We start from the raw sequence: 16,368 nt of genomic DNA, 5'->3' as shown, positions 1-16,368 counted from the left end.
CTTGTCTTTATGGATCTTTGCTGAGAGTGGGCTCATAAAAACAAACTATCAATACATAATTTAAATGTATATTATGATGGATGCTGAAAAGTACTACGGAGAAAAACAAAAGCATGAAATGGGGATAGACAGGAAGAGGCTGCAATTTCAAGTAGGTGGCCATCTTATGAAAAGATGACAACTGAGTAGAAACCTTAAGGACATGAGGGAGAAAGGCAAGCAGATACCTGAGAAGAGAGCTGCAGGCAGACGAAAGAACCAGGGCAGAAACCCTGAGAAAGAGCTTCCATAACACGTTCTGGAAAGAGCAAGGAGACCGGGGAGGCTGAAGCAGAGTGAAGAATGGGGGGAGTAGTAAGACGACATAAGAGGCTTAAAGGAGGCCAGATCATGTTGGGCCTGCAGGCCACCATCAGAGCTTCGGTTCTGAAAGAGGCCTTAGAAGAGCTCTGAGCAAAAGATAACAGCTTTTGACTTATGTTTAATGTGACCTCTTGACTGCTCTGCTGAGCTCTAACTGTAGAACAAGATGGAAAGTTAGCCATAATCCAGGCAATATACTATGGTGCTGTGGCCCAGAAGGTACAGGTCAAGGGGTGAGAAGTTCTGACTCTAGCTATTTTGAAGGCAGAGAGACAAGAGAGTTTGCTACTAGACTGGATATAAGACATGGGAGAAAAAGAAGTCAGGGAGAGTCCAGAGTTTGAGACCTGAGTTACTGGAAGGGAGGACTTGGCATTCAAGGAAATGGGGAAGACCACACTGGAGTCGGCTTGGGGCAGTGGCAGGACCCTGGTTTTGGACGTGACAGGTTTGAGGTACTTATCCAGGCGGAGTCGTCGAGGCTGTGCTTGTCAGGAAGCCACGGGATGGTCCACGCAGGAGACGTAAATTTGAGAGTGGTCCATATGCAGATGGTATTTAAAACCAAGAGACTGGATGACATCACCAAAAGTGTGAGAAGTCAGGGTGACAGAAAAGATAGGACAGTTAAGGATTGAGGCGGGGAATCCTCCATGTAAAGAAGTCAGGGAGACGAGGCGGAACCGGCAAAGACAGAAGGATCACAGTGGAGCAAGAGAAAAACCAGGAGAGCATGGTGTGCTTGAAGCCAAGTAAATGTTTCAGCAGTGACGGAACAGTCAGCTGGGTCCGGTGTTCTAATAAGGCAGGGAAAGGTGAGGAATGACAGCTGGACTTAGCAAAGAGGGGGGTCACTGCTGACCTAATAGAGCATTTTCAGTGAAAGGCTGAAGTGAATGGCTCATAAGTAAACAATGGCAGATATTCAAATGATGCTATATTTTGCAATATATCACGTATTAAAATATTTTATAAATATTACCAAAATACTTATAAAGAAACATTAATGTCATTGGGAAATGCTTCCAATAAGAGGAAAAGATACAACTTCTCCAAAAAATATGCACTCACTCATGGTTTTTAAAAAGGAAAAAATATATAGGTAGGAAATGTGCTGAAACATTAAATGCAAGATATCCTTTAGTGGAAGAATTAGAACTGACATTTCTTTTTTTATACCTTTGCTCCTCTAAACTCTTCACAATGCACAACTTCCATCGTTAGAAAAAATACGCCTATAAAATGCTTTTGCCAGTAAATAAATTTTCCTACCCACATCCCAGTCCTTTCACACCTCAATCCATCCCCTTAGAAATAGTGTTCTTAGCTTACACAAGAATAATAATATATGGCAGTGCATTAAAATTTACAAAGCATCTTCAAATACATTAGCTTGACCCTCACAGCAACCCTAATGGGGGTAAGGCAGAAGTTACCATCTCCATCTGCAGATGCAGAAAGACTCAAAGAGGTTCATTTGCTCAAGGCCACACAGGGCTCAGATTGGAATAAGTTCTTCAGTTACCTTCAAGACTACTTCTTCTATAACAAGGAGATGCTTTGCAGTTGGAACAAAACGTAAACAACAGTCCTCCCTCATAAGTAACAAACACTGGAAAACATTTACCAAGAAGGTTAGCCATACCCTCTTAATATTACCATGCTTTCTATTCTAATGTCTATCTCAGAGAGAGGTACTTAATCATTTCCATGTTCGCTTCTTTCCTCAGGCTGTAAGCTCCTAGAGAGGGGTGACCATATCGTCTGCATCCTGTGTTATCACCAGCACCTTGCCTCGTACCTGGTGTATAGAAGATAGTTGAGTAGCGCTTGCTGATGTGCTTCGTGGTGGCGGGGAGGAGCTCAAGCTCCATTTGATGGGATTATTTTAGGAGTTTCTAACATGCCCTGCAGAAGGAGGAAGTCAGCAAGGGTTACAGTTGAAGGAATTTTAGCACTAAAACAGGTCCCTGGGTTTCAGACAACTAAACTGTATCCCTCACTCCCTCACTTTATACCTAGGGCAGTGGTCTCCAACTTCAGCACACCTTGTAATCCCCTGGAGAGCTGGCTGTGACAGACTGCTGGGCCTCAATCCCAGAGTTTCTGATTCAGGAGCGTGCGTACGGGGCCTAAGAACTTGCATTTCTAACAAGTGCCTGGGGAATGTTGACAGTCCTGGTCTTACGATCACACTTTGAGAACCACTGACTAAGGGAAAAGAACCTCATAAAAGTGAAGTTTTGAATAAGTTAAATAGTATCCTGAACTCCAGAGCCATAAATTGAGAATAAACTTCAATATATTCTGATCACTGGGCTTTTGTTTCAGAGTCTTAAATCTGGTACAATTAAGAGAAGGTGTCAGATATGGGGATATATGTATATGTATAGCTGATTCACTTTGTTATAAAGCAGAAACTAGCACACCATTGTAAGGCAATTATACTCCAATAAAGATGTTAAAAAAAAAAGAGAGAAGTTGTCAATCAGGATTAAATGCATTATAAAGATCAATTCCTTTCTATAGTTGAAAAAAGTGGAAGCCACTCACTCTATGATATTTTCAAGGCAGTGATTCGTGCTCCCAGAGAAGAGGACCTGCACCTTACTCATTTTTAAAACCCCCAAAATGCCTTAAACAAAAAAGACAGTTAATCACCGCTTGCTGAATAGGATGAAATTCCTACCCTAATGAGTCTATTATGTGTTGGGTGGGGTGAGGGCCAGGTGTTCAGAGCCTCTGGTAAGGCATATGGCACCTCTGAGTGACTTAGAAAATAGCACCCCCTCTGGGCATATGACTTCGAAAAAGGTCCTCCTTCCTCTGGATGGATGCAGACCTCCTTCCTCTGGATGGATGCAGACCTGTGCCAAGGCAGCTGGCTGGGCACCGGGAACACTGGCTGGATTCCAGCTCTGACGTGACCCCACAGGTGGGCACCACTCACCCAGCCGTACAGGGCGGGCCTGCATGTGGAAAGCCTTTGCAGGACAGTGTATGGATGCCCAAGAGCCAACAATGGGCCGGGACTGGGATCCGGGGAAGGGAAGAGAACATCTGGCTGTAGTACTCCAGGAAAGCTTAGAGGAGCTTAGAGGAACTGACCCAGGCCAAAAGGCTTCCTCCGGATGAGGCATTCTAAAACCGCCACACACAACCGCCTACTCATGCTTTGGGTCTTAGTTTCAACATCTTTTCCTTGGGAATCCCTCCCACCCCAACCAGACTAAAAAGGCTACACATGCCGACTGCACACAGCTCCCATCACAGAACTTATGACAGATGGAATTACCTGATAGGTGGTGTTGTTTTGAGTCTGCCCACATGAGATTATACAGCTCAGTATGGGGAAGGACCACACATTTTATTCAACATTTTACTGCTAGCACCTGGTACATGAGTACATAATAAATATGTGTTTAATGTAGAAATATTACCTATAACTTCAATTAAGAAAGGCAAAAAGGGACAAGAATTAACCACGGTTTCTTCATGGGGAAGGGAAAGGCCAGCAAAATTTAACTGGTGTTTTCTGACAAGCAAGAATTATTCTAAGATTCAAGGCACTGCTGAGGCATACACTCTAATAGGAATACGTGCCACTCTATACTATGCTCTGCTATTTCCATCCCTTGCGCTAAAATATGACACTTCACAGATCTGTCAACTCTCGGTTTTATATTGTAAATATTGATGGTGTGAATACTTGCTCACATTTGCCTAAAACATGAGAAATGGTTCTGAGCATAAGAGCTTGAAATGGAAAATTCACCTTCACAAGCATAACAGGCAAGATTAATTATGTTAACGGCTTGAAAACAGAGGCCAAGTCCTAACTTCTTCAGCAACAGTGTGGCTTTAGACTCTCTAACCCCTTAACCCACAGCCCATGACCTTCAGAGACTTCCTGCAGAAAGGCTAAAGATTATTTCTCAGCTATGCCCATCAAAGTCTAAAACAGAAGATATGACCATTTACAAGTCTACTGACTTATGTGGACACAGAAGACCCAAATTCTTACCAAATCTCGGAAGGCTATAATAATAAAATCTACTCTATCACTACTGCCTCACCCCCCAGTTAATACCACCCCAACCACTCCACAGGAACCACTGGGGCGTTAAGCACCAGGGAGCTGTCAAACTCAATCTTCTCTTCTCAGGTCTCATCTTATTCGAATTTCTTTGGACCACTGACACCACAACCAACCCCTTTCTTCATCAAAGGCATTTCTCCCTTTCCCCATAACTACACTGTTGCATTTCCCTGAAACTTGCCATTCCTTACATGTCACCTCTGTGGGCTGCTTGGTTCCTGCCCCATTTAATGGTGGTAAAACCCAAGTTCTATCTTTCGTCCTTTGTTCTCACTCCCTGGATGATCCCATCCAATCCAGCAGTGTCAACCTTGCCTTTCATTCAAGTGATTCCTGTATCTCCACACCGGCCCAGACCGTGGCCCTGAGCCACTGGACCTGCTACCTAACTGCCTACTGAACTCTCTAAAGGTCAGCTCTCCAGAAGCAAGCTCCTTATCTCATCTTCCTCACGTGCCTCCTCATAGAGGGTGCGGGTACCATCCTCTAGACAAGGCAGAACCTTCCATTCCCTCACCCTCCACATCCACCCACTGTCAATTCTATCTTCTAACATCATCCCTCTTTTCCATTCTCACTGCTACTCATCAACCGAGGTTCTGCCATCCTTTACCTGTACTCTTACAATTGCTCCCAGCAGGTCTCACCTCTTTCTATTTCCCACCCCTCTCATGTGACCTCCATACTGTTGCCGAACTAAAGTATACTGCATTACTCCTGATTTTTAAATCCTTCTATTGCGCCCTATCACCTACCAAAAGAAGACCCGCTTCTTAGCATGACAGAAGGTCCCCTATGATCAGGCTTCCGCCTACCTCTCAGCCTCCTATCTCATTAAGCTCCTCGTAGCATGCAGCACTCCAGTTATATAACTAGTTACAGCACAACTGTTCTGTGCTTCTGCCACTTTCAACCTATGCTCTACGTCAGAAGTATCTTTCCCCCAAACCAGCCCAACCTCACATCTGAGCCTTGTTTGCTTGGCAACTTCCTACCCATCGTTCCAGGCTCACTCACTTCCTCTACAGGGCCGTTTCTGATTCTCCCCGCTAGACTTATGGCCCCCTTTTTCTCTCATAGCACCAAATCACTTCACTGCAAATGTTAGTTTACATATCTGGCTCATCCTTAGCCAATTAAATTTTATTTTTTTAATTTTTAATTTCACATCAGCTGACATTTCACCTGGCACATAGTTTAAGCTCAGTAACTGTGGAATAAAAACTGTTGGCAAAAAAAGTCATCACTGGGGCTTCCCTGGTGGCGCAGTGGTTGAGAATCTGCCTGCCAATGCAGGGGACACGGGTTCGAGCCCTGGTCTGGGAAGATCCCACATGCCGCGGAGCAACTGGGCCCGTGAGCCACAACTACTGAGCCTGCGCGTCTGGAGCCTGTGCTCCGCAACAAGAGAGGCCGCGATAGTGAGAGGCCCGCGCACCGCGATGAAGAGTGGCCCCCGCTCGCCGCAACTAGAGAAAGCCCTCGCACAGAAACGAAGACCCAACCATAAATAAATAAATAAATAATTTTTAAAAAAAAGTCATCACTGAATCAAGATTCAGAGAGACCAATAGAATCACATTACGTAGGACTGTAGAGAAGTGAACTAAGAATCAAGCTAGTTTGTGATTTAATTTTCCAAATTTAAATAATGTATACATAATGCACTTAGTTCTGTTCTTTTCATGCACTTTTCTCTCACGCAGTCTATCTTCTAATACACTCCAACTCTGAATCATCTGTTGGCTTCTATCTTTTTTTTCCTCTGGCAGCCCCATTAAGTCCTATTCTTCAATGAGTCAAACATTCCACTGCATTCAACTCTTGGATAAGCCTATCCTCTGAACCTCTGAAGTCTCATTGTAGACCCTTCCTGAAACATCAGGATCTAGGTCTACTAATCTAGCAATCATCAAACCTCATATATATATATGTGTGTGTGTGTGTGTGTGTGTGTGTGTGTGTGTGTATACACACATACACATATATGTGTGTGTAATTTCTTTTCCTTTAACTTATCTTCATCCCATCTTATCCTCACAATAGAGATAGGCAGGTCCCTTTTTACTACTATCATTTTACAAGTGAAAAGTAGATACCCAGAAACCCAGAAGATATTTATCCTTTATAAGTTCCCCCATAAACAGTTTGAAGAAAATTAATTCTGTACTTTCTGATATCCAGTCCTCATTTTTTTTTTTTTTTTTTTTGTTTAAACACCATTTATCAAAGTCACATCCTATTGTTGTCCTTCAACTGCTGACACATTGACTGTACTTTTATTGCTGTCTCCCCTTCCGGTTTGTCCTTGTATGTCCACCCTGCTGACTGGGTCCCCAGCTGAGCATTCCAAAGTAATCATTTTTCTCCCCTTTTCGGCTCCATAATCCAATGACTTTGACAAAGGAAGCTGTATTGTATTTGAGTTTCACCCCAGAGTAAAATCCTATGCAAAGAATCTAAGTGAAACTTTACCCACATCCCATCTGTCTTTTGGAAGGGCCTCTTTTCTGGACTCAGGCAATCATAACTAGATTCCTCCCAGGCCAATTTTCTCTGCTTCTGGTCCTTCCCGTTTTCCTGCTTTCCGCCAAAACCAGGCAAGGAAAATGAGAGTCCCTGTAACTTAGTTAAACGTGATTACTTTTTTAAAAATACTGATAAATGAGGACGAGACTGAAACTACTGGCAGCAATAAGGCTTAGAATTACCTGCGGATTTTCCCTTCAACATCCTCTCCTGTTATTAAGAGTTGGCTTTAGTTTCCAGCCTCAGAACCCTCACTTTCACGGCTTTCACTGTCCTCCCCACCACGTGCTGCCGTCCCTTCCGTGGCGCATTCATGTCCTTTTCTGTTACTAAAGAGGGGAAAGGGATAAACTGGCAGGAGTGGGCACCAGAGAGTTACTTTAACTATGTCCTTGTTCACAGGAGTTTGGCCCACATTTCCATAGCTGTATCTCAGAGGAAGGACCCTCCCTACCCGTAAGCAGAAGCAGACCCTTACCCTCAACACCTGAAAAACACCTGCCCTTCTCACATTCCTCTTAAAAACAGAGAGAAACAATGATCAACTCTGTTAATTAGCTCAGTGGGTTAGACCGGATGCTGAGAAGCAGATTCAGGCCCTTGGCCCCTCCTATGTCCAAAGGAACCTCTAACTCTCCATCATCTTCCAACTGTCTGTCAGTCATAAAGAAGAATATAACTGGATCTGTGCATCACCTTTCTAAAAATACAACTAGCCACAGGCAGGCTCTGGAGCATCCTCCCATATATTTTATTTATTTCCATAAATTCAAAATTGAAACCTCAAGGAACTGAGCCGCATGCAATTTCTAAAGTCAGTACAATTAATTGAACACAGCCTTCCTGAACCTTCCGTCATCTCCCTGCCTCTGGTTTCAAGATTTGTCTCAGGTGGAAGACTCTTACTCCATTCTGCCTGGGTATACAGGGGTAGAACATGTGCTCCCCTAAAGGATCAGTCTAGCTATAGTGGCCAAGCATCACCCCCACTGGCCTTGACTTTCACCTGTTTCAAGTAGAGTCTCCAATACTAAGAATTAATTTTACAAGAATCTTAAGACTTTTCACTTCAGAAAAAAAAAAAAATAGGTTTTGCATATTGGGACTGGGGGCTGGAGGCAAGGTTTTAAGTTTGTCCAGTTACTATTCAGTCTGAAGAGGCCCAAGAAGCAGCTTTCTGTGGAAGAATGGACTATTCCCAGGTGATAGGAGAATACAGATTAAACAACTAATTATACTAATAAACTCTGAAATTAAACACAGCTGTTCACTGAGTTCTTGCCCTGATTTCCCCAATTATAACACTACTGTGTGCTCGCACACATGCCTTTGATCTGATTCTCTTTCATTTCAGTCTGTCCTGGGACTGAGACTATGGAAGAGGAAGGTGAAATCCATTGATGATGGACGATGTCTAGAACGCAGATATTCTATAATTCAAGCCTGGGTAAAATTCAAAAGTGACACAAAGGAACAAGGTCTGGTCTTGGAACAAGGAACAAGGTCTGATCCAGTAACAAGGTCTGGTCTTGTTTCCCAGAGGGGCTATTAGCTAACCCATTTTTGCTCTGTTAAATTAAAATGACCCATCACCCTGATTCTTAGCAATCTCCCTAAAAACCATAACCACTCCTCATATCCTCCCCAACATAATCACTCAAAGTAGGTCAGAAATGCTGCTTCCTTCCCCTCATTGATTTTCATTAAGAGGATGCACTTTCTGGAACACTAAAGGGAAAGATAAACACCCAATACAAGTACCAATGACACCCCTTGTAAATTTTTGGCATTGTTAAGTCCAGTTCCCCTAAAAGCAGGAAAAAAAAAATCACATCACCTATAATTTATCTTTCTTGGCTATATATCAACAATAATCTCAAACTTTAAAATACACAGTAGCAATGCTTCAGCCAGGTGATGAACATCTCCCAAAAGGAGCATATTCACTTTGTCTTTTCTAATTTCCTAGATCGCCAACCCACCTCTTCCCTAAATACACACTTTTTTTCTTCCTAATTCACATCCACGTTTTGCCAGAAGGATGCCAAGTGACACCACACACTGGCTTAGCAAGTCCCCAGGGCCTTATCTGGAAGCTGAGAGCAGTGGAAGAGGAGGAAGGGGCTTGTACACACTGGGGAGTGGAGGGAGGGGGAGGGGGAGCGGGACGCCCTCGGCGGCCGTATCTGGCTCTCTGGAAAAGCTGTGAAGTGAGGGGTCTCCAAATCCCACTGGCGAAGCTTCCCCAGTCCCCTGCCCTTGCTGAAAGCTCTCCCTCGGCCCCAGGTCCTCAAGCCTGGCACTCCAAGACGGCGCCGCAAAGTCCTTCAGAGCCCTCAAAACACAGGAGCGCGAAAAGCATCCCCCAAAAGCCAGCAAAGCCACACACCCTCTCTCGGCCAGCCTCCCGGGTCGGGCAACTTTATCCCTGGAAACAAACGAAAAGCACGGTCCTCCAAGGAAGGAAAGAGGCAGAGAGCAGTAAACGGGCACGACCCTCACCCCACATCTCCCGCGCCCTCCTCTCCCCTCCCCCTCAAACTCCAGGTAAAAGACCAGGTGCGGCTCACCTCCAGGCAAGGAGGAAGCGGGCGGCCGGAGGAGGAGGGCAGGTTCCCAGCCCAGGCCGCTTGACAGCCGGCGAGCGCCCAACAGCAGATCCAGGCGGGGCTCCAGGGAGGCGAGAGCCCGCAGCGGGGAGCCCCGGCCGGCCGCTCCCGGCCCCTCCCCCGCGTCGGCCCCGGGCGGAGGAGCAGCATCTCCGTCCCGCTGTGGTCGGCCCGCCGGCCGGCAAGAAGGCAGCCTCCCCGAGTGGGGCGCGCTCCGGCTCCCGGGCCGCGAGGGCTGCGCGCTCGGCTCGCCACTCGCTCGCCCCGTGCCCGTCTGTCCGCTGTCAGCTCCGCTGCGCTCGCGGCCCGGGCGGCCGGCGCCCGTGCTCCCGTCACGCCGGAGGGAGGGACCGCGGGGCGCGGGCGCGGCGCGGGGGCGGGACGCGGGGCGGGGATGCGGGAGCCCTGGAGCAGGTGGCGCGGGCGGGGCTGCGGCCCTGCCCGGCGGCTCCTGCGGGGCTGAGCGGCCCCCGGGGGGGGCGGGGGGGAGCCTCATTACGCGAGAGAGGCCGGGGTGCCCTCGTGGTGTCTCCCGTCCCCAGTCCCCTTGGCCCACCAGGAGGGGCGCTCCGGGGGAGGGGGGGAAGCCAGAGTAAAATCCAGGACATCAGGACATTGTTTTCCGGCGGCGGGTGTTTAAAATCTTCCTACTTCCCGCGTCACACACAAACACACACGGATGCGCCCCAGGAGCTTCCCTTCGTAAGGATGCAAGCTAGCTGACGTCAGGCCGAATTTTGGGGTGATTAGGATTTGCATGAAATGGCGGGGAAGAAAGGGGGAATGAAATTAGATGCGGTTCGTGACTCCGTTTTCTCACCTATTTTATGAAAATAATTACAATACCTAACCCATAAGGTTATTATAAGGATTAAATAAGTTGATGCACGTAAAGCCCTTGAAGAGTGCCTGTCAAGCAGTAGATATGGTGCTTACTGAAAGTAGTAGTAACCGTAATTATTGCTACTGTTGATGTTACTTCATGGGGATAACATGTAAACTTGGGCAAGTAAGTCCTTTTGTTTCTGCAGGAAGCAGGTTCTCCAAATGTACAATGACTGGGGTGGTCTTCATTTTTTCTTTCATTCAAAAATATACTGATCCGGGTGGTGGGCACCAAGTGGTAAGCAAGATGAACATTAAGCCTTCGTTAGTGTCAGGGATCTCAAGGGTCCCTTCGTCTAAAATTCTGTGAATGGGTGAGTTATCCTGTTGTTCAAAAGGAGCACCCGAATTTCTGATAATTATGCACCTGGAGAAATCTACCTAGCAGATCCAATATAAGTTGACTTGAATTTGTCTGTGGCACGGTCTCTAACGTCCTTTTTTTTCTTTTAATTAATTTATTTATTTATCTTTGGCTGCATTGAGTCTTCGTTGCTGTGAGCAGAGGCTTTCTCTAGTTGCGGCCAGCGGGGGCTACTCTTCCTTGCAGTGAGCGGACTTCTCACTGCTGTGGCTTCTCTTTGTTGCAGAGCGCGAGCTCTAGGCGCATAGGCTTCAGTAGTTGTGGCTCGCGGGCTCTAGAGCGCAGGCTCAGTAGTTGTGGCGCATGGACTTAGTTGCTCCGCGCCAAGCGGGATCTTCCCGGACCAGGGCTCAAACCTGTGTCCCCTGCATTGGCAGGCGGGTTCTTAACCACTGCAACACCAGGGAAGTCCCTCTAATGTCCTTTTAATAAACATTTCCACGTGAAATGTGAAAGTTCTTTTCTCTCTCTCCCTCTCTCTCAATCTCTCTCTCTCCCCTGTCTCGTGTGTTCTGGTTATAACAATAATGCATGTTTACTGTAAACATTTTGGAAAATACTGAAGACTATCGGGAAGAATATAAAAATCACTTGGGATCCCACCACCCAGAGATGACACTATTAGTGGTATTAGCATGTTGAGGAATTTCCTTCCTGGTGTTTGTGTGTGTACTGCAAAACGGGAATTATCATTTGTAACCTGCTTTTATTTCTTCCTTAACATTAATATTTTCTCAAGTCATTAAAGTCTCTGACAGCACAACTTAAGTAACCATATAATATATTCTACTGTTTGGATTATTTGTGATTTACTTTTGGATATTAGGCACTGTTTCTCAAGTATTTGATGTTATTAATAATTCTAGAATGAATGCCCTAGTACATAATCTGTGCATACATCTTTTAATTTTCTATGATGCCTTTCAGAATTGAAATCATTGGATTACATAGCATGTGCATTTTTAAAGTTTTTGATGAATAGTGCACAAATTCCTTAAAAAATTTTTATGTCAGTTGTTACCAGCAGTTTATGAGTACTTATTTCACAGCATTCTAGATTATAATACTTCAGATATTTGCCATTTTGGCAGAAGAGAAAAATGCTAGTGTATTAATATTTTTTAAATGTATAGCATTTTTATAATTAATAGGGTTACTGAACTCAGGTTCAGCTGCTCGCCGCTCAAAACCCAGTCCTGGAGAGGCAAGTGTTGGTAGAAAGGAAAGGTTGCTTTAATCAGAAGGCCAGCAATCTGGAGAGAAGGTGGACTCGTTTCCCAGAACCAACTCCCCAGATTCTGCTCAGCCATGAGAGTTTTTAAAGGGAAAAGAGGGAAAGAATCTCAGTGAATCACCAAGGCACGAGGTTAGATTCTTCATCATTCTCCACTGCGTGCAGACTGGCTGACTCCTCAGTATCTTTCTTCAGACATTATCTTGCCCATGTGATCTGCCTACAGGATTGCAAAGGGGGCTGCTGGGGGTAGAGAGCTGGTCATTCTTTAACTACTTAATTCTTCATTCTTACTACTTTTAATCTAGGAAAACAATCAACAGGTTAGCCAAGGCATGGTGTGCATTCAGTAGAACATAAGTCAGGAGTAAAGCTAAATTGCCTAGTGATCTCATTTCTATAATTACATTCTTTTAGGGTTAGAGAGGAACAGGAATGGACAAACAGGAAATGGGCAAAAGAGCTGCTTTCAGTAACACTGAATAATTTTTCATATATATTTACTGGCTATATATTTCCTTCTCTTGTCAGTGTGTGTGAATTTTTCACTGGCACTCTATGACCATTTTTCTATTGAATTTCAATCTTTTTTTATTGATTTGTAAGCAATCTTTGTAAGTTTTATATATTACACCTTTGCTTACCATATATGTCACAAATACTCTTCTCAGTTTGTAGTCTTCCTTTTAATTTTGTTTCTGGTGACCTTTTCTGCAGAAGATTGTCATTTTTATGTACTTAACTATTTCCTTTTGTGATTTCTTCATTTTATGCTTGGAGGTACAGTACTTCTGCAAGATCAAATAGATGCCTATATTTTCTTATTTTGTTATTACTTTCTTTATATGTTTTTATTATTTAATCCATCCAGAATTTGAGTCAAATTACATTATTATTTTTGTCATCTAAGTGAGACCTAACAACATGGCTAATGGATTGAAAACAATTTCTTTCCTTGTAAAAACAAAGGTCATCCCCGTCAACCTAGGTTAAATGACAATTACAGATTTTCCTAAATGGGACAACTTGCCACTGTCAATAAATGATTTTCTCATAGGATTCTCACCTAGAGAAAACATGTTGACCTGAAGTAATTAAAACCAGCATACAGACTGATAGAGAAAGGAAAATTCCAAGAAAATTTTGTGGTTCCTCTGTAGCTGTTTATTTTAAAATTTAACAGCAGATTATTCAAATGGTTTCTAATTACCTGACCAATAGCTTTATTCTTAAAAGTCTAATTTTATTAAGTACTTTAATAGAAAATTCCCAATGGAATTTTTTGGGGAGAGGTACAACTATGAAGGTTTAAAAAGTTTAAAGTCACTAGATGGTCATCAGTTTTCCACTTTATTTTGTGCCATGTGTACCTGAAAATTGAACCAAACTTTGTTAACAATCAACAAAAGCCATAGCCATAGCCCAGTGATGCTAAACACAGATTTATTTTCTTTTTTTAACTCTAAGCAGATTTTGGTCAAAATAACCCCAACTTTTTGAAGATTGCCTAAGCACACAAAGGTTATAAAAAATAAAATCTGAATGAATCTAAGTAGCAATTTTTTAAAGTCAATTTTAATCAGTCAAAATGAAAAAAAAAATAATGGAAAGTGTTTTCTATATCTAATTAGCAAAAGATAATAATCTTGGCAAATGTATGTTGTGAGTTATACACTCAAGAGAACAGGTATTTCTGGAGAGCAATTTGACAATACGTATAAAGTGTCTTTAATACAGTTATCCTTAATTTAGTAATTTTTATTTCCAGGACTCTCATTTAAGAAACCTATTAAGTAAGGAGCACAAAGTTTCTCTATAAGAATACTCACTGTTGTCTACTACAGTTCAAAATGAAGTAATCTAAGTGCCCCAAAATAGGAGACTGGCTAAATGAATTATGCTACTTCACATGGTAGGATTATACAGACATTGAAAATCATGTTTCCCAGAGAATATGAAATGAATTGAGGAAATGGGATCATTTAATGTTAACGTAAATCTTAATAAACAGTATATTCCCAAGTACAGTGTGTGTCAGGGGAAAGGAGGGGATTGAAGAACGCTTTATGGACGGAATATGTCTAGAAGAAGATAAACCTGTTAGCAGTGATAACCTTTTAATGGTGGCATACAGACATTTTTTTCTTTCATTTTTACAGATGTTTTCAATTTCTCCATAATTATCAATATTATATATTATTTTTTTAATCATTATGAATTACTTTAAAAGTTTCTATCCTTTAATGCCAATCAATCCTGCTTGAAAAAAATCATCAAAGATGTATACCAGTTAATTGCAATCATTGTTGCTTTTGTTGTGGTCATCCATGTACAATGCTTGGGGTCAGTCTATTTATCTCTTGTAAAAATAAAATACAGTGTGTGTGTGTGGGAAAAAAAAAAAAAAAAAAGATGTATACCAGAATGTAAGAACAAAAAGTTTCACCAGTGTTATTGGTAAAAGAAAATAAATGAAACCTAAATATCTAATACTAGGGAAACTTTAAGTAAATACTGATATTTAATGGTATATTATCCCAACACAAAGAATTTTTAACAAAAGTGTCTGACAGAGGGATAAGCTTTTATGAAAATGCTTTCAATTAAATGGGGAAAATCATGATATAAAATTTATATACAATAGATACACTCAATATAGTAAAGGTATAAGACATGGACAGAAGGATATGAACCAATTTCAGGACAGTGATTGCCTAGTGGAAAAGACAGGAGAGTGGGATTGGGGAGGAGTATGAAAGGACTTCACTTTCACCTCTAATACTTTATTTCTGAAAAGAAAGAAGGATGAAACGGAGGTACTCTTATTAACCCCATTTTACAGATGAGAAAATAAAGGCACAAGTTGCTCAGCAAGATACTGTGTGAAGTTTCAGACACAGGCAGTCTGATTCTAGGACTCACCCATTAAGGAGGTTGTTTTTTCACCCTCTGTATTTTTCTATATTTTTGAAATATTTAAAAATTTAAATTATTATATAGAATAGGATCTTAACTAGGTTTTAAAATCCATATTAAAAAGACTGAAAAAATAAACCGAATGAGGGACCTCCCTGGTGGCACAGTGGTTAAGAATCCGCCTGCCAATGCAGGGAACACGGGTTCGATCCCTCGTCCGGGAAGATCCCACATGCCGCGGAGCAACTAAGCCCGTGGCCCACAACTACTGGAGCCCGCATGCCTAGAGCCCGTGCTCCTCAACAAGAGAAGAAGAGAAGCCACTGCAATGAGAAGCCCGCCCACCACAACGAAGAGTAACCCCCGCTCTCCGCACCTAGAGAAAGCCCACGCGCAGCACCGAAGACCCAACGCAGCCATAAATAAATTAATTAATTTTTAAAAAATAAACCAAATGATTAATAATGGGTGTTTTCTGGGTAAGATGAATATGGGTGATTTTTTTTCTATTTCTTTTTACTTTTCCATATTTCCAAATGTTTTACAGAAAATACATATTAGTTCAATTTTTTAAACAAGAAAGCTTGGGTATATTAAAAAAGCATGATACTTAAGCTATTCTATCATATTCTGTATACTACACATCAATTTGTTCATCATATTTTAAATAACTGTGGGAGAAGAAGAATGAGGAATTAGTGAGGATAAATGGAGAGGATTCTAAAAGCAACAAAAAAGATGATTCAAAAAATGGAAAATAGGTCATATGCGGAAAGGTTAGGGTAACTTGATTTACTGTCTCTAAGTCCATGAAGGCCCTTCACCAGTGAGAAATCTCCTTTGCTCTCCATGTCCTTCAGGGATCAAGTAATAGTGTGGAGTCAGACAAACTTGCTTTTGAAATTGAAACTCCACTACTTACTGGCTGTATCATTTGGGGAACAGTGCCTAATCTCCCTTGGCTTCAGTTTCCTCATCTGTAAATTGGAGCTAAAAATACCTGACACTGTAGGCTTGGTGTGCAATGAGTTAATATACATAATGAGTTAATGTACCCAAAGCATCACCATGCTTATTGGTATATTTGTAGCTCTTTATAAATGTTCCCTTCTTAAACTATTTACACAGTATTTCTCCACTGGAGTCCAAAAACCACCAGGAAGAGGTGAGGGAGGGGTGCCTCCAACGTCTTCACCAGAGATTAGAAGTTTTCTCTGAAAATTTTTTTTTTTTTTTTTGTCTGTGTTGGGTCTTCGTTGCTGTGCGAGGGCTTTCTCTAGTTGTGGCAACCGGGGGTCACTCTTCATCGTGGTGCGCGGGCCTCTCACTATCGCAGCCTCTCTTGTTGCGGAGCACAGGCTCCAGACGC

General features: G+C 42.8%; 1 protein-coding gene across 4 annotated transcripts in view; it reads right to left on the bottom strand.

Annotated features, from left to right (window-relative positions):
- The window catches only part of ELAPOR2 (endosome-lysosome associated apoptosis and autophagy regulator family member 2), a 185,674-nt gene extending 175,754 nt beyond the window's left edge, over positions 1 to 9,920 (bottom strand). For all 4 annotated transcript variants that reach the window (XR_005021329.1, XM_036864513.1, XM_036864514.1 and 1 more), the window contains exon 1: positions 9,562 to 9,920. Coding sequence is in view for 3 of the 4 variants with exons in the window: in XM_036864513.1 (XP_036720408.1) it covers positions 9,562 to 9,750 (189 nt within the window). In the remaining variant the exon portion in view is untranslated. The remainder of the gene's footprint in view (positions 1 to 9,561) is intronic.
- Between the last annotated feature and the right edge of the window lie 6,448 nt (positions 9,921 to 16,368).

Source organism: Balaenoptera musculus, chromosome 9, assembly GCF_009873245.2.
Source record: "Balaenoptera musculus isolate JJ_BM4_2016_0621 chromosome 9, mBalMus1.pri.v3, whole genome shotgun sequence".
Taxonomy (NCBI): Eukaryota; Metazoa; Chordata; class Mammalia; order Artiodactyla; family Balaenopteridae; genus Balaenoptera; species Balaenoptera musculus.
The sequence above is the reverse complement of the archived record's forward strand: the minus strand, read 5'-3'. Positions and strand labels throughout refer to the sequence as shown.